The 18,133-nt window shown below is 49.7% G+C and overlaps 1 protein-coding gene across 1 annotated transcript in view; it reads left to right on the top strand.

Moving 5' to 3' along the window:
- Positions 1–4,054: 4,054 nt before the first annotated feature.
- Positions 4,055–18,133, top strand: part of CCDC149 (coiled-coil domain containing 149) — a 101,646-nt gene continuing 87,567 nt past the window's right edge. The window contains exon 1 of the mRNA XM_048211873.2: positions 4,055–4,160. Within this exon, the coding sequence (XP_048067830.2) occupies positions 4,113–4,160 (48 nt within the window). The 5' untranslated portion in view covers positions 4,055–4,112. The remainder of the gene's footprint in view (positions 4,161–18,133) is intronic.

The following is an 18,133-nucleotide window of genomic DNA, read 5'->3' as shown; positions in this document are numbered from 1 at the left end:
CCCCCCCCATGGCATCCTTAAAATCAAGAACAAAGGAATGCACTTAGCAACCAGGTGGGGTGGGGGAGGGCTCCTGCCAGGATCTGTCTAAATGTCCCTCCTTTGATAAAAGCAAGAATTAGGGACCTTGGCTCATATGGAGTTAATTTTTTTTAATTATATAAATATATAGTATATATATGTATAATACATCACTATAAACCATTATCATTACGAATCATTTTCTTCCCAGGCTCATCAGACTGGATCTCCTAATTCAGGCAGGAGAAAGGTGACCAGGGGAAAGGAGCAGTCATGAATATTGCCCCGATTGTGTAGAGAAAAGCTGAGCCAAAAATCTCAACTAGAGATTTGCTAAGTTTCCTTTAATGAGAACACTGACATTTTTGCTTGGGCAGCCAGAATTTGAATTGAAAATACTGTCTGGAGAGGTTGTATCAGAAGCTTTAAGGCTTTCCTGGGTGTCTGGGACTGTTGGGACTGGGCCAAAGTCATCTCGCAAGTCCTTGGAGACACGGTGATGAGAGGCTAGGTTTCTAACAACAAGTTCAAGTCGTCCTTTCGTTCCCAGTCTCTCCGGAGATTTTTTTGTTTGGTTTTGTTTTCATCAGTATCGGCTGGTTCAACTTCTTAGATTAAGCTATTTTGGGGTTGCCACATCTAAAACCCTCTCAAACTTCCGAAAGTGAGAAGCATCACTCAAAGCATCTAAGCCCTTTCTTCTAACACTAGATGTACAAATACATAAATAAATAAATAAATAAATAAATAAATAAATAAATAAATAAAGCTGTGCCTGGGGCTATGAATAGATATGGAAAAATTGGGACCCTGGAGATTTTTTCAGAGCGCTAAGGGAGTGTGAAATTAGAGGCTAAAGCCAACGTTTCAGTGCTGAGTGCCTGGGTGGCAACTTTAAGACAAAGGCGCCTGGTTTTCCATCGGTCCCGTGCAAATGGACTGTGGGCTGGAACATTTAACGTCCTGCTTTTATCAGCTACAAGGACAGTTGGTGAGCTGTTTTAGTTTTTTCTTTGACAAAAGTTCACCACAATGTAATTAGCTTTGTTTTTAGCAGCCTGGGCTGCTGTTGATGAGGTATCTAGAGGCCTTCTGGTATAGGTGCCTAAAAGCTTAAACTGCATTTAAATATTATTATTACTCAATGTCAGGCTACATAAATGAAAAGAGATAAAAAAGAATCACTTGCAGCTCCATTGCCTCGGTTCGTGATTAAATCACATCTCACAAGCTAAGCAGGTTCGAGCTGGCACTCGAGGCATGGAAACCTCTAAGGAAAACCCCAGGCCACCACAGAGGCCATTCCAACGGAGTTGAAAGTCTGCCCCCATGCTGGGGTGGGTAAAGGCTTGCCACTCTTTGATTTTCCTCCCCAATATTATTTTTAAATACCTCAATAACTGGCCGACTGACTGCAGGGAAGGAAAGCACATAGGGGAAACCAAGTCATACAGAGGGTTGTCTTAAAAGTATGTGGTCTCTTAGGTGAAGATTCCTGGGCTCGCAACTGCTTCTGGATGTTCTGCCACCTGAAATCACCAGGGAATTTTCCAGAGCAGCAGCTGAACTGAAAGTCTTAGCTGCATATGGTAGCAGGAAGGGAAGGGCTGCCTGTCTACCTGAATGCCAGCCATGAGAGAGGCACAGACCAGGAGGCAGTGGAAGGCAGATGGACCAGGTTATGCCTGCTCTTCCTGCGGTGTCTATCAGCCACAGGTCGGATGAAACCAGATGGTTTGCCAGAGGGCAATATATTGGCAGACAGTACCTTGCTTCGTAGCATGAGACATTGAACAGGCCGTTAGGAACAAGTGTTTGGTACTGAGTTAATCCTAGACACTCAGCTCGGGGATGAACCTTCTTTCCACCTCCTTGGATTAAAAAGAGAATGGATTAGGTGGCCCAGCATGGTCAGGAAACCAGAAGCCTTAGGCTGCATTCTAGCTTCTTCTTTCTTCTCTTCCTGTTCGCTAGAACATTAGTTTGCAAAACCTCGATGGTAAGTCTCGCGAACCCTCCAGGACAGGGACCATGGTCTGCAATGTTACTGAACGTTCCCAGGATGTGTACAGTATTTGTACACAACAGGCAGTGAATAAATGTGCTGCCTGGTAGACTGGCTCCTTCTTGTAGCCCCTGGCCTGCCGGAATCTGTTGAAGAATTTTCTTTAGATGAGGGCACGGAAGGTCACGATGCCCGGGGCTGTTGCTTGTTAAGGGCTGCCGCGGGCAGTTCCGACCATCCAGACTCTTCATCAGTAGGTCAGCAGATCTATGTCAGTTGTCTGTTGCATAGAGCAAACCACCCCAAACTCAGTGGCTTCAAACACAATGGCCATACATGTATCTAGCCATGTGATCTGTGGGTCAGCAAATTGGGCAAGGCTCAGCTGGGTGGTTCTTCTGCCAGTTTCAGCTGGGCTCATGCATGAACATCTCCTCTGTGGCAGCTGGGGTCATTGGCGTCACTCACATATGTGGCAGTTGGCTGGTGGGTGGTTGTGAGTCTATCATCCAGCAAGCTATCCTGGACTTGCTTCTACAGTCGTGCTCACAGGTTCCCGAGAGCATAAGCAAGGATTAGCCCTACTGCACAGATGCTTTCCAAGCCTCTTTGTGTGTGCACTGGCAAACATGGCATTAGCTAAAGCTAGTTATGTGGCAGAGCCTAGAGTCAAAGCTACAGACAATGGCTGGGTCACGGGCAGGGAATTAACAACACCATTTTAGAAGCAGTCTACCATGCCGACAGAATGAGGCCAACAATAAAACGTGGTATGTCCTTCTCCCAGGTGTGGTATTTCATATTTCAGGTTTCTGAGATGCTGAAGAGACTCTCTGGGAGCCAGACGTCCTAACCGAGTCTCTCTTTCTCCACTTTTCAGATCTCCATTTCCACATTGGATAAGTGAAGAGAACACCCATCTCACAGGGTTGATCCAGGATCCACAGGGACTAAAAATAATAGGTGAATGTTGGCAGTGATGCTCCCACAATTGTAACATGGGTCCACTTCTTCTTCTCAACCTACCTGCTTGTCTCCACAGGGAGGGCTTCTGCAAGACTGGAAAGCTCACACTGGTGGTGGTCCATGAGAGGATTTTAGGAGACCTGGGAAAACCATCTTGACTATTAATGGCTTGTTTGTGAAGATTCCCTGCCCTCTGTAATTCTCTTCAGTCCTTCCTCTCAGGAGACAACCTCAGTCTGAAGCCAGCCAGGTCTTTAACACGTCCCCTGTCAGAGCGCAGCAGCCCACTCAGAGCTTTTGGTCCTATTTAGAATTCAATATTGTTTTATTTTCAATTTTTTCATTTGCTTTGTATTTATGACAGCTGATAATTTGAGAAATAAACATAAGTAAACATGAGTAGCTTCAAAAACATTGTTAAATATATAATAACGTGTGGTCCCTTCATTCCTGTGACCAACAAATATTTGTACAGCACCTACTATGTGCCAGGCCCCGCACCGAAGGTTCGCTGGAGAACAAAGCCACTGCCCTGGCCTGGTGGGGCTTACTTTCTGGAAGCGGGTCAGGGGCTCGCTGGATTTGGGGCCTGGTTCTTGCAGGGGGCCTGCAGGTGTTTGTGAAGGCCGCCTCCCGCCAGGGGAGGGCAGGAATCCCGGAGCCAGCAGTGACCAGCAAGCTGAAACCCCTCCGGTCCCTTCCCAGCGAGGGTCGTGGGCGGGAGGTGGGGGGGCGGCGAACGTGGGGAGCGGGGGCCGGGCCCGGGCGCAGGAGTCAGAGGACCGGGGCTCAGGGGCTGGGTCCCGCGTGGCAGTCGGGGGTCGGGGAGTCGGGAGGCCGGGAGGCGCGGGGAGGGCCGCAGCTGGCCGGACTGGGGCTGCGGCCCGGGGCGGCCGCGGCTCCTCCTCCCCATCCCGCGGAGGCGGACGTTGAGTCAACAGCGCGGGCGGCCGCAGGCGGCGGCGGCGGCGCGGCGGCTCGGAGGCGCCCGGCCCTCTCGGGGCCGCGCGGGGCTCGGGTGGCGGCGACGGCGGCGGCGCGGCGGGGGGAGGCGGCGGAGGAGGCGGAGGCGGAGGAGGGCGGCGTCCATGAAGCCGGCCCGCGCCTGCAGGAGGAGGCCATGAACGGCGACCGGACCGAGAGCGACTGGCAGGGGCTGGTGAGCGAGGTGAGGCCGAGGCGCCGGCCGGCGGGAGGGGCCGGGCCAAGCGGCAGCCCCGGGCCGGAGCCCGCGCCCCCCGGGGTGGCCGAGCGGGGCGGGGACGCGCGGGGGACGCGCCGCCCCCCGCCCGCGCCAGGTGCGCCGCTCGAGCCGCGCTTGCCGGGCTAGCCGGGCGCCACTGTGCTGCGCGCCATCTGGCGCCGGCTTCTGGGGAGGGGCCTTCCCCCCCCGCCGCAGGGTTTGGCCCCGGATTGGAGAGCGAAGCGCGGGGATCCGGGAGGAGAGGCGCCAAGCCCCACCTGCTTGCCTGGTCACCACTGTTCTGGAGCCTAGCGATTGGACGGCCGCTGCCAAAGCGGAAAGCTAGTGCCCCGGGGCGGGGGGAGGGGGTAAGGGCCTTGGCGTTCCACCCGGGCCAGGTGGAATTACCTGCCATGGAGGTTCGGGTGGGGGAGTTCGGGGTCCTCCGGAGCCTTCGTGCAGTCACTTACTCATTTCTGTCAACACGTGTGTATGGCGGGCCTACTCCGTGTCAGGCGGGCAGCCGTTTATCAAAGGCGTGAGAGACAGGTGCAGAAGTCATTCCATCTGGGGAAGCAGAAAACACCAGCCCTCTCCTCCCCCAAGCTCTTGTCGCAAACACGCCTGGGGTCCGCTTGTAGTCTCCTAAGCTATTCCCTCTTCTGCCCAGCCTGAATATTTGGGCCTGGGAGGGGCTGTCCGCGGACTTCTCCAGGTGAGAGTGGGGGCTGATGTCTCCCTCTCACAGATAGGTTGCTGGTCCTGCCTTACCAGTGTATGTGACGGCCATTACCCATGTTCCCGAGCATGCCGCCAAAATTTTCCATTCTCTCCCTCCTGAGAACCATCCCCCTTGCCCAAGGCCAACTTGGACTTCACTTCTTGGACTTGGCTTCTGTGCACACAATGTGGGTGTAGTGGTTTGCTCTGTTCCTTCCCTTGTGGGATGTTGGAGGGGAAACCCTGTATTGTTTCTCCTTTAATCATTTTCTGGGCCTCTAGTCAGTCTGATAACAGTACTTAATGTCCAGTGTGTGTGAAGCATTGTATTTCTGAAGAGAAATAAGATGCCATAAGGTCTCCCTGGTTTAGTTTGTTTACTCTTGGTCTGGTAGTTGAGAGTTCCTAACCAGACAACATTCTGATATGTTGTTTTGCCCGGGTCTCCTCTGTCAGGCTTTATGTCAAGGGACAGATTCTCTAGAAGACTTTTCTCTTGGCCCTTCAGAAATCATACCCAGTCGAAGGAGCCTGGAGGTGGGTCTTCATAAAAGTCCAGTGTTGGGCTCTGAAATGGCAGCAGAATATTCACCACTATAACAAATATTTATCAAATGTCTATTAGCAGCCAGGTACATGGTGCTTGGGATTCAGTGGCAAAGGAGACAGACGACCCTTTCTGCCCTCCAAGAATTTCTGGTGCATATGCTACAGTTTGGGAGAGTCCCACAGTAGACACGAAGAGAATGCTAAGGAATGAAATGTTAGGGGATGGAAAACCAGAGGAAGGAAATGCTTAATTGCATTCGAATGTGCCTCTCCGTGGGGGGCTTACCTCGGCCTTGCACTGACCACACTATATTGTAGCCTGGTGGTCGCCTCACTAGGGCATGTGTTTTCCTTGGCTTTGTTTCAAGTGCCTACACACTGAGCTCCTTACACAGCAGATGCCCCCAGAATGCTTATGGAATAAATCAAGATCCTGAAATGGGGCTTTCAGGAGTTGCCATGCCTGTCCCAGCTGCATTTCTTCAGGATAATGCCTTCTTGCCTTCCACAGACATTCATTAAAGGCTTTAGGATGTGGAAAGCACACAGCAAGGAGCCATGTTTCCCGCTTTCATAATAGCTAATGTCTATTTCTTGAGTAACATTAAGCATTTTACATAGCCTCAGTCTCCTAATGGTATAAAGGAGGAATTTGTTCTTATTTTACAGATGAGGAAACTGGCTCAGACAGGCTAAGGAACTTGCCCAGAGCCTTGCAGCTTAGAGAATTTGAGCCCTGGTCTGTCTGACTCCAGAGCTTAGAATCTTTAGACTATACTTTGTATTTTAATCATTGGTTCATCAGTCTATATCTTGAACTAGATAGCGGGTTCTCCAAGGGAGGGGATCATGTCTTATTCATCTTTGAATAATCAGTGACTAAATCAGTGTTTTTCAGAGTAGGGTCTACAAATTACCTACACCAGAGTCATTTGGGGAGCAAAGAGTGCAAAGAGTCACTCTGCGTTTTTGGGAAAAAATGCAAGTTTCAGAGCCTCTCCCCAAATCTATTGTGTGGCCCCCACCTCCTCACCATGGATACATCTAAGTCCTAACCCCCGAGTACCTGTGAATGGGACCTTATTTGGAGATAGGGCCTTTGAGATATAATCAAGTTAAAGACCGTGAGATGAGATCATTCTGGATTTAGAGCGAGCCCTGAATCTAATAACTGGTGTCCTTATAAAGAGAGTAAAGATAGATTTCGGACACAGAGATACAAGGGAGAAGGCCATGGGAAGACAGACACACACAGAGGGAGGCCATATCAAGATGGAAATAGAGATTGGAGTTGTACAGCGAAAATACCATAATGTCAAGGTTTGCCAGCTGCCACCAGAAGCTGGAAGAGGCACGGAACAGGCTTTCTTCCTCAGAGCCTCTAGAAGGAATCAGTTCTGCTGACACCTTGACTGTGGACATCTGGTCTCCACAGCTGTGAGAGAATAAATTTCTGTTTTAAGCCACCCAGTTTGTGGTAACTGGTTATGGCAGCCACGAGAAACTGATACACCCATGGCATGAAAATGCCCAGGAGTGTAGCCTCGAATGTGCTTTTCTCAGAAACTGAGCTACCCGGGGGATCCCCGTGCCCACTTAAGTTTAGCTGGCTAGGTGTGGACTGAGTTTGGCACGGAGAAGATGTCTGATACTCAGCCAAGCAGGATTCAAGCGAGAGAGTGGTCAGTGGCTGGTGGTGTTTCACAGTGATTTTGGAACCCAGCCGAAGGAACTGGGGAAGATGTCACCAGACATCCGACCTGAGCTGACAGGGCTTTTTGACAGCTCCCACTGGTTTTCTGTGGAAGACCTGGCTTCTGCCTCCCACCCTGGCTGCGCAGTCCATTACCCCTCCTGCCCAGAGCCCCGTGCTCTCTTTCAATCAGTTTGCTTCCTCGGCTTGCCTCTAGGAAGCAGTTTTCATTTAAAATGATCCTACAGAGATCAGTTTTATTTTCATATTTTTAGTATAACAAGCTGAAATTACAGCCTCCTCTCAGGCCCCGAAGTCAACAGGGCCATGCAAGTGAAAAAAAGCATGGCTGGTGTGCTATTTTGGAAATTAAATGTCTGGGGAGGGGGAAATGTTCTTCTTAACACCACCTGAGGTGATCTTTCCAAATCAGGGAGAAATCTTGAAATGCAGCAGTGCAGACAATAACTTGGTATTTCTAAAATAAAAATGTTAACCACCCCTCAGCCTACTGCCCTATGATAAATCATGCCAAGTTCAGTTTCACTATTTTCACTATTTGAGTGTTGGTTAATTAATTAGATAGCAATCAGTGTGTCGTATAACCCTGACCTCTGCCCAGAGTGGAGCCCCTGACATTTGAAAGAGAGAGAATGAATAGACAAATAGTCAGCCCTGTGGTTCACGGCACAGCTTTGGGTCTCAGTTGTCGACTGAAATCTGGGCGTGAATCTTGGTTACCTCTTTCTGGGTGCAAATGATCAAAAACCCAACCCAAAGTGGTTCAGCTCAGGAAATTTATTGGCTGGTGTTGTGGGTTGAATTGTACTCCCCCAAAACATGTGTTCAAATCCTACCCCCCCACACAGCTGTGAACGTAACCTTATTTGGAAATAGACTCTTTGAAAATGTAATCGAGTTAAGGTGAGGTCATTAGAGTGGGCTTCTAATCCAATGACTAGGGTCCTTATAAGGAGAGGAAAATTTGGATATAGGGATACACAGAGGGAAGACACTGTGAAGTTATAGAAGAAAGGCGGCCATGTGATGAGTTAGGCAGCTAACAGGAGTGCCCGAGATTGCTGGCAACTACCAGAAGCTAGGGAGAGGCAAGGAACAGGCCTCCCCTAGAGTGTTATTAGGGAGCATGGCCCTTCTGACACCTTGAGTTTGGACTTCTAACCCCCAGGAGTATCAGAGAGTTCATTTCTGTTGCTCCGAGCCACTGGGCTTGCGGCAATTTGTTGTAACAGCTCCAGCAAACCGATACCGCTGGCCTGAGGACCAGTTCCAAGGAGGGGGTGGTTTGGGGCACAGCTGGGTTCCCTACTCGCACGGATGCTTGGGTCTCCTTGCTGTTTGTCTTCAGTCTCAGCCTCCCGTACTTTCAAGTTCAGAGGGGAAAACAGAAGCTCTTATGTAGTACATTCCATAAAACCGCAGGAGACACTCCCCGTGAACCCCTCAGATCACTCGCCTGCCCTGGAACGTGGGAGCTGCTCCGGAGCACGGTGATCTGACGGTCTCAGGCTCCGCCCTGGAGGCCACATGGCCCGAGAGTGGGTCAGGGCAGTGGGGGCTGTTTGCCAGAAGCAGAATGGACTTGAAAGAATCACTTCTCTGAGCCTCGTTTTTTTCTCATCTTCAATAGAGTAATACAGCGGCCCCTCCTGGGTGCTGTGAGGCTCAAAGGAAGTAATGCTGGGTAGCACTGCGGCCTCTGCCTGGCAGTGGTGGTCCGTGAATGTGAGTGCAGTGAGCGGGAACCTCGGGACAGGAACTTGTATTCATGACATGAAAACTTCTGTATTTTCCTACAACGCCTGCATTTTGATTACAGGTTCCCATTGTAAGGGTGGCCGAAGGGTCATTGGATTGGAGTCACGCCTCTCCCTTTCCCTGAGCTTGTCTTTAAGTTCTAGGGGGTCGAGCAGGACTCCGCCGTTGGCAGGGGTGATGGGGTGGGGGGCATGCATATGGTGTCTCCTCATTTGGGGCTAGTATCTGGTCAGAGGTCACCGTTGTGTCCCTCCTTGTCCCCTTCTCATTCTACTCACGTCATGTATTGCTCGGTCACTGCTCTGAGTGTAGGGGACTTCGCTTTCCGGCCCAGGCTAGGACAAGGGGTTCCTATTCTGCTGCCCCCGAATCACTCCTGAGCTGAGGGGAACTTGTGGAAACTGTGTCGTGGTTTGCTTAGATGTACCACACGACACCAGGCTGGGTCCCAGACCCTTGGGAGTATGTCCTACTTCCTCAGAAAAAAAGGGTCGATTTGTTAGGATAAAGTCTAAGCCACTCTAACAAAGATACCTACCCTCAAAATATATCGTTTTAAGTAGATACGTAGGTCTCATTACAGTGTGGAGGTCCAGCTGGGGAGGGTGGCCCTGCTCCACGAGTCATTTAAGAACCCGGATTTTGGGGCATCTTGTTACTCCAGTGTGTCTTGGGGAGGGCGGTCCTCAACCGTACGTGTAAAGCTGGTGGCTGCCGTGTTTTTGCCCCAGCCCATGAGAATGGAGAAAAAGAGGGCAGGGGGAGTCCAGGGCGAGGGGTTTTTCTTTAATGAGGGATGACTTCTGTTCACATCCCCTCGGTCTGAGCGTAGTCACATGGCCGCACCTAGCAAGGGAGGCTAGGGAATAGAATCGTTACAGTATGTGCCCGGCTTAAATTTGGGAGGGTTCTCCTTATCACCACTTGAGATAGTTTTTTCACAGTTTAGGAGACTCAAAAGTAAGAAGGGTACATAGGACATGAAAAATACAAACCATAAAAGGAAAAAAGGATAAACTGGACTTTATCAAAATTTAAAACTTCGGCTCTTTGAAAAACTCCATTCAGAAAATGAAAAGATAAGCCACAGGCTGGGAGAAGATTTGTGCAGAGCACATCTCTCCTATCTAGAATATAGAAAGAAGTCTCACAACTCAAGAATAAGAAAACAAGCCACCTAATTTTTAAAATGGCAGAAGAGTTCAGTAGACACTGGACTCAAGAGATCTGGATGGAAAACAAGCACATGAACAGAAAAGCACCATCATCTATTGCTAGAGAAACGTAAGTTAAAACCACGGTAAGATCCCCCGACACACCTGCTAGGATGGAGGGACAAAGAATGGATAAACCAAGCGCTGACAAGGATGCCGAGTGCCCAGAAGCCCCATGCGCCGCTGAAGGAACAGGACAGGAAAACAGTTTTGCAGTTTCTCATCAAGTCAGAAATACGCTTAACCGAACAACCCAGCAGTCCCACCCCTAGGAGTCTACCCCAGAGAAACGAAGACGTACGTCAACACCAAAACCTGCGTGTGAATGTGCATAGTAGTTTTCTTGATAATTGCCGAGAATGGAAACAGCCCCCACGTCCATGAACTAATGAGCAGGTGAACCACTGCACATCCGTGTAACGGAACCGTGCTCAGCCTTGAGATGGAGCAGATCACTGATCCGTGCAAAAACATGAATGAATCTAAAACATTTAGTACACCTGAAGCTAATGTAACACTGCGTGCCAACTCTATGAAAAAAAAATTGGCAAGTGAAAGAAACCAGAGGCTCAAGCCAAGCGTACCTACTGTAAGATTCCATTTATGCGAAATTTCTGGGGAGGCACAGCTCAACAGGCAGGAAACAGACCGGCGGGTGCCAGAGCCTGGGAGCGGGCTGAGCAGATTGACTACAGAGGAACGCGAGGGAACTTTCTGGAGTGATGGACATATCCTGTGCCTTGATTGAGCTGATGACTATATGACTGTATACCTGTGCTCAAATTCATAGAGCTGCATGCTCAAAAAAGAGGACTCTTTCTCTGTGTGAATTATGTCTCCATAAACTAATTTTTTTTTTTTTAACAAGGGAGAGATGGATAGTCAAGATTGCCATCGCTCTAGAGAGCTTTACTCCTTACCTCTCCAGGTCCCCACCTCATCAGGTTTCCATCAAGACGAGCTGTGCTCCCCATCCCGGTCCCCTGGTTCTCACTCCGCTCTCCCCACCCGGGCTGATTGGGCAGAACTCCGCGCTCATTCTTAGAGATTCCCTAATAACCAGGCTCTCCTTCCTTGCACTCACTGATTCCTGCCCTTTCCTTAACTTTGGAGATCTTTCTAGTCTTTTGGGGGGTCTTGGAGGAGGGAGCTCCTGGGGAGACTCTTCTGTGCCCTGATGTCTAAAGGACCAGGCTTTCAACACTGAAAAGCCAATCACTTTGTTACCTGTGTTTTGCTGGGTGCTCTCTTCCTGGGAACATGAAAGCAGAATGTCTGGCTTGTTTAAAAGGGAGAGGGATATGTAGTGAGAAACGGGGTAAGTGTTATAGGAAATGGAGGCAAGGTGGGTAGATAGGACATCAGTTAATATTTCGAGGTATTATTCATATTAGTAATTTTATTATTAAATGAAAAAACATGCTCAACAGTGAGCACATATATAGGGAATTGGTAAGGCTTGAGAAGTGGGAAAAAGCTTCTCAGAGGCAGTGGAACTCGAACTGGGTCTCTCCCCTTTGGTGGAAGAGGGCTTGGGTGATCATGACAGGAAGCAGGCATGAGCCGTGGGCTGGTGGTTGACTTTTGCAGAAATGCTTCTGGTAAAGGCTGGAACTAGTCGGTTGGGGTATAGCAGACATTAAGCCTGGAATAGCCAGGGTAGACTGTACAGTGAACGACTTCAAAAGCAACACAGAGGGTGTGCTCTAATGTAGCTGGTAATAGACAGGCACCGGGTGCTTTTTTAGCTGGAGTACAAGTTGATGAAAATATTTGGAATAGATTTATTTCCACTGAACTCAGTGATCGCTGAGCCCCTTACATCTACAAGGCACGATGCCAGGCAGTGGAGATGTACAGACAAATTTGGTAACTTTGCCAGGCATCAAACAAACCTAGTCTTTTCTGTCACCACCAACGTTCCTGATTATTCCTTTCGCACTTAAGTCATACCACTAATCATATGGTTTTCTAACTAACCCATAACTTGTCTGTCTCTCCACTGAACCCAAAAGATCTTGAACTCCTTGAGAGTAGGGACCATGTGTTATTAATTTGTGGCCTTAGCTCTTTGCACTATACTTTGCCCTTTGGAGGTATTAATTGTAGATATATGAAATCGGATGTCTGAATAAATGAAGTGATAAGGAGACAAAGCGTCAGTAGGGATAGAGGAAAAAGGATGGCTATGAGGAAGACTTTTTAAAAACACCCTGGCAGGATTTCATAGCCAGCTGTATTGGGAAGATGCCGTCGAAGGAGTCTGAGATGACCTTTGAGAGTTGGTGGCTCTGGGTGTGATAGAGGGTTGGGGGTGGCCAAGTCCGGTGAGAAGGGGTGAGTTCCATTTAGAACTCTGCATTGTTCAGAGTTTCCTGGGAGTACTTGAACTCTTGCAAGGCAAGCTTCGTGCTCACTGGGAACATTTTGGTTGAGCAGCGATCTTCCTAGTGGCAGGCTAATTTCAGAGTAAGTTTATTAAAATTAGCATGTGGGGGAAAGTGAGCACAACTGCTATTTTTAACTAATAGAATTCGTGTTCTCTCCTGTGCAGGGAAATTCGCATATGTGCTTCTAAAATTGACAATTTCTACTCTTATTATGTTAAAAAATTAATTTAGTGGCTTTCACATTGAATAAAATACTTTGGCTGAAGATGCGAAGGGGACTTCGCTAGTCCCTGAATGAGAATGACCAGAGTGAATGACACTTCTCACTCACCGCCTGGTTTTCCACTAATCAAACCACACGGGGGCTTTGGGTGCCTCGCGGCAGGAGACTTAGCTTAGCGGAGTCTGCATCTCTCTCTGGCCCATCAGGTAACATGGTGCCAGTGGGAGGGGATGCCTGGTTTCCAAGGAACGCAAAACCTTTGGTTGGTTTTTTTTATTTTGAAGCCTTCCCATTTTCATTTTCTATGGAAGTTTGCTAAACAGTCTACTCTGTTTCCACTGCCTTATGTTGTTTTATTGTAACAAACATCTTATTTACGTGCAGGATACCAGATCTTCTTCAAGCCAGTCTACCCTCTATCAACTATCAACTAACTGTTACGCCACCCTAAAAAGAAAAGCCCTTTTCACTAGGTCTTCTTACTCAGAAGCCTTCTATGGCTTCCCATTACCTGGTATTCAAAGGCCCCCTCAAATTAGCCTCGACCTTTCAAGCTTCATGTCTCACTGCCCCCCTCAGAAATTGGCTGCCACAGACAAACTGACCTGTGATGCGTTCTGGCTTTTACCTTATTCTCACATCCTCATCTCATCTGGGCGGGCCCTTCCCAGACCACAGCCTTTCCTAGTCCTTTCAAGTGGAACAGAAGCCCACATCCCTCATAAAATCACCCATGACCACCAGCTTGAAGTGAGCTCTTCACCCTGTTGCCTTATGTAAGTCAGGTTCCAACCCACTCATTCAGCATGAAAATGCTCCCAGAGAAAGGAAGGGACCTTCTCTGTGTGTGGATCTTAACTCCTACACCAGTTAGTGAGCTCCTCAGAGAAAGGACCATGAGCGCCTGTGTTGGGTAGGAGATGGGAATGAGTTTCATGCAGTGACTCAAGAAGAGCAGGAACTGAGTGAGGATACTGAGTAATACCCAAGAACCAACCCAGTTCTGGCCCACAGGCAGGGTCTCTACTTCGATTTCACGTCCTCACTTACGGAGAGTAACTCATCCATGTGCCTGGCCGCCTACAGCTTTGTTAAATGGCTGACACATGGGTAGCGTGTTAGTGACATTAAGAGGGATCTGTTTCTGCGTTAGGTTGGTTGGTTGGCAGGAAGGAGGAGTAAAGGACAGCCGGGAATATTAAAACGGGACAGGGGATAGCGGGGGAGAAGTCCAGCATTCAACATACCAGACACAGGTGAGAACTACTGTGTGCAGTGCCCTGGACATGAGACAGTTGCTCTTGAAGGCTTTGCAGTCCAGTGGCGATAGAGAATGGGAATAAGGCCACTCCCCCGTGACGTACATTTTGGTAAGTGCTCTGCTGGTCAAAGGGAAGGTAGTGTAAATTGGGGGATTGAGGGAGGTTCTCGGACCTGGAAGGTTGGGCAAGATTTGAGCAAGTAGAAGTATAAAGGAAGGGTGTTCTAGGCAGAAGGAACAGAAATAGCAAAGGTGCAGAGGTGGCAAAATGCAGGCTTGTTTGGGAATTACCAGAGTCTGGTCTGTGGTTGGCAATGCATAGTGGGGCTTGGGGTGGTAGTTGTTAGGCAGACTTTGAAGGCCCTATTAGCTATATTGTGCGTGCTAGGGTCCTGAGTGTGGCCATTACTCTGGAGGTGACTGAAAGCATGACTGTACCCTTTGAGCAGGGGAGAAATTACCTGGATGCGCTGGGAAGCTACGTAAGCAGTAGAAATGAGGACTGAGCGGACACAGGAGCCCACCTCTACCTCTTCCCTGTCCCCTGGCTCGCATCACTCTCAGCCCACCCGAGTCTGCCTTCTGCCCCATCCGTGTTCCTGCAAATGCTCTTGCCGAGGCCACGCAGGACCAGCCTTCTCTTTGCCGTACACAGTGGTCTGTCTTCAGGCTCCAGGCTTCGTGGTCCTGGCCGTGCAGCCTCTGACACTCCGCCCTTCCTTCCCTACACACTGGGCTTCTGCATCCCTCCACGTGGCCCCTGGACATGTCTCCGGGCATCTCACACTCCATGTGCCCTAACCTGAATTCATCCTCCCTCTGTCTTCCGCCGGTCCTACCTCTCTTCCCTTCTTCCATCCCATCTCAATTAATGACGTCACTGCAGAGTCTGTGATTCTTCCTCCCAGCGGAACCCAATCTCATTATTAACGAAGGCCCCTATTTTCTGCTCAGGAACAAGTCTTTAATCAGGGCTCTGGGTCACCACTCCCACTATCCCACCATGGCCCAGGTTCTTATCCACTCTCCCCAGAGTATCTGCCACATCTTGTAAGATCTTTCTTCCATGTCCAGCTGTCTAGCTTGAGTTGTCATTATAAGCGTTTGATTTACTGCTCCTTTGCTTTAAGTTCTCAGATGGCCTTTCAGGCCCTGTGGAGTGAAAAACCAGGCCCTCTGGGGGCCCTACTCCCTCCTCATATCCAGTAACTCCCCTTTGGTGACCACCTCCTCCACTTTCCACAGAACTCCTGACCGACACCAGATCATTCCATGCCCTGAGGCATCTCTAGGCCTTTGCTTGTGTCCAAGGTGACCTCTCACGCATACTTGGAGGCCCAGATCAAATGTCACCTCCTCCATTGAGTTTCATACCTCCCCTGGGCCTGGTATATTTTACTTGGGAAGTGGATGGTATATTTGGGTTGGGAAGATGGTGTGGGGGACTGTTGGCAGCATGACAAGGCAAGGTAATGGGGTTCCTGAAGCCAGGGACCCTCAGAGAGGTGGGTGGCCAACAGTATCTAATACAATTCCAGGCATGTGAGACTTAGCAGGGACTCCGGGAAGGAAGGAAAGAAGGGAGGAAGGGAGGGAACAAAGAGAAGGAAAGGAGGAAGGAAACACAGTTCACATTGCCATTTCTGATACTCTCTTTGAAGCCAGCCCTGCTCAGCTGCTGCTGTGCCCCACTTTTAGCCTCTCCCCCAGACCGATCATGGCCCCGAAGACCCTGAGAGTGAGTGTCCACATGGCCTCAGCCCATGGCCAGTGTCCTGGCCAGCTCCTGGCTCAGGCTGCAGTGGGTGACATAAGTCGTCAAGCTCCACCAAATCTCATGACTTCTCCAAGACCTCAATTTTCTGGACTTCATGCAATGAGGATGACGTTATCTGTCTTGTATCTTTCACCTTAGATAGGGGGGATAAAGCAAGGAGAGATATATGAAAGTGTGTCTTCAAGTCCCCAACCCTTTCTGGTGGAGGTGGTGGACCAGTCCTTGCCTGGGCTTTAGGAAGACCCTTCCCAGGGCTTCGGAGATGCTTCTGCAGAGAGAGATGATGTGGTAGCTACTGGTTGTCAATGCGATGCCATTGACAATTCCTACCGATGGGGTGCCGGTGGACGTGCCTGCGCGTACCGCCATCTGCAGACCCCGTGACCAAGGCAGTATTGGAGATGGCAAGGACGGAACTCCCTTCTTTCTATCCAGTTCCAATTTCCTTTTTAATTTGCTGCCGTCTGGTGAGTGCCGTCGGGGTCCATCTGTAACCTTTTCTTCTTTCCTGACAATCTCCAGCTTGGCCAGACCTTCCAGAGCATTTGCAGGTAGCTCAGTCCGTTCCTGGGCACCTTCCACTTCCCTGGCCTCTTCCGTGCTCCTCTCCCTCGCGCTCCGGCCTTGCATCCTTCCTGCTCTCCCTGAGTCCAGCCTCCTGCTCGTACCCCTCTCTGGTCTTCAGAGCTGTCTGCTGACCGCTCTCCTTCCCTGGCTTGTTTGGCCATGAAGAAGCCTGTTAGTGAGCTGACTTCAGGGCTCAGGACACAGCACTGGCTCATAGAGAACTAGCAGTAGCCCCCTCTCTGGAGGAGGTGCGTCCTCACCAGCCTCCCTGCCTCCTGCACCCCCTTCTGCCTTTCCACCCTCTCCCTCACTGCCTGGTCCAGCACCTGGGAGCCAGACTGGGCTTCTGACCCTTCCTTGCTCAAAAGCCTCCATCGCTCCTGCCAACTCTCCCTTTGGCTGAGACTCCACTGTCCTTTAAGGCCTTTCTTACCTTCATCCAAAGCAAATGTTCCAGCCTTATCTTCTCTTCCTGCATTTCACATGTCCTGTGCTCCTGTTACCCAGAACCACTCTGGGTCTCTGCCAGGAGCCCGTGTTTCCGCACACCTGCTCTTCGCCCAGGCTGGGCCCTCTGGCAGGAACTCTGGTTCTCTTGCTTCTCCTCATGCCTCTTCCGAGGCTCATTCGTAACCACCTTCACCTCCAACTGGAAGGTCTTCGGCCTTCTGTGATCCCGTGGCATCCGGGTGCCCCTCTGTGACCAGCATCTCCCTGGGCGCCATAGGTGGGAATGATTTAGGGCCGTGCCTGGTCTCCGGCCTGGAGTCACTCAGAGCAGGAACGGGCGGATGCAGTTTTGAATCTGCCACCGTACCCAGCACAATGTCCTGCTCGTAGTAGACAAATCCGAAAGAGAAGGCAAACCTCTCGGGGTCTCCGTGAATACCTCAATTGAAAAACTACTGAATTAAAACAAGGACATTCGTTTTTTTGTTTGTCAGAACAACATTCTCATTTGTTTCTTTCCCCAAAGCCCCCTTTTATCCGTTTGATCTCACAGACCTTCTGACTTTCAAAATACAGATTGTGATCTTTTAAAGGTAGTAAGTCAAATCTCCTTTTAATAAGCTCCAAGGGATTTATGAATTCACTAGAAGTCCTTTCCTCTGGCCCCCTTTGCCTCTCAGCTGCCCCTTCTTTCTCTCCTTTTCTTCCAAACTGAAATTTTATGGTATCAGATATATTGCTTAAAAGGAGTCAGGCAGAAGCCGCGGGTGGGAAATGATTCAGTTCTAAGGAGCTGCTTTCTGTAATGGGCTCTGACCTGTATTATAGCGCGTCTGAACACTCACCGGCCCCGGCCTCTGCTGTGGACTAGACGTGAAGCTGGCTGCAAGGTTGTTCACTCCCATGGGTGCAAACTTTCATGCAAAGAAGTTAGGCAATTTCTTTGGTCCCTGCGGTTGTCTTCTCATCACAAGAAATAATTGATAAAAACAGTACCTTACATCGGTCTGTCTTCCACTAATATTTAAGAGGATGAACGCAGCCTCAGGCACTTTGCTAAAAGCTGGGACTCAGAAGGCCACGGGGTGTGGTCACCTTCTTCTCCCTTCCCTTACCCTCGTAACTGCCTTGTCAGTTAGAATGAGCAGGGGCCAGTGTCCTTTTATAAATGAAGAAATGGAAATTCAGAGTCCTTATTGATGGTCACTCGGCAAGAAACGAGTGTGTGGAGCCATGTCTCTTAACTTGAAGAAGGCTGGGTTCATACCCTCTGCACATTCTTGCCAGCTGACCTTGATCGAAGCCCCAGGAACTGGATCTGGAGTCTAGTTCCAG

Source organism: Ursus arctos, unplaced genomic scaffold (assembly GCF_023065955.2).
Source record: "Ursus arctos isolate Adak ecotype North America unplaced genomic scaffold, UrsArc2.0 scaffold_9, whole genome shotgun sequence".
Taxonomy (NCBI): domain Eukaryota; kingdom Metazoa; phylum Chordata; class Mammalia; order Carnivora; family Ursidae; genus Ursus; species Ursus arctos.
The sequence above is the reverse complement of the archived record's forward strand: the minus strand, read 5'-3'. Positions and strand labels throughout refer to the sequence as shown.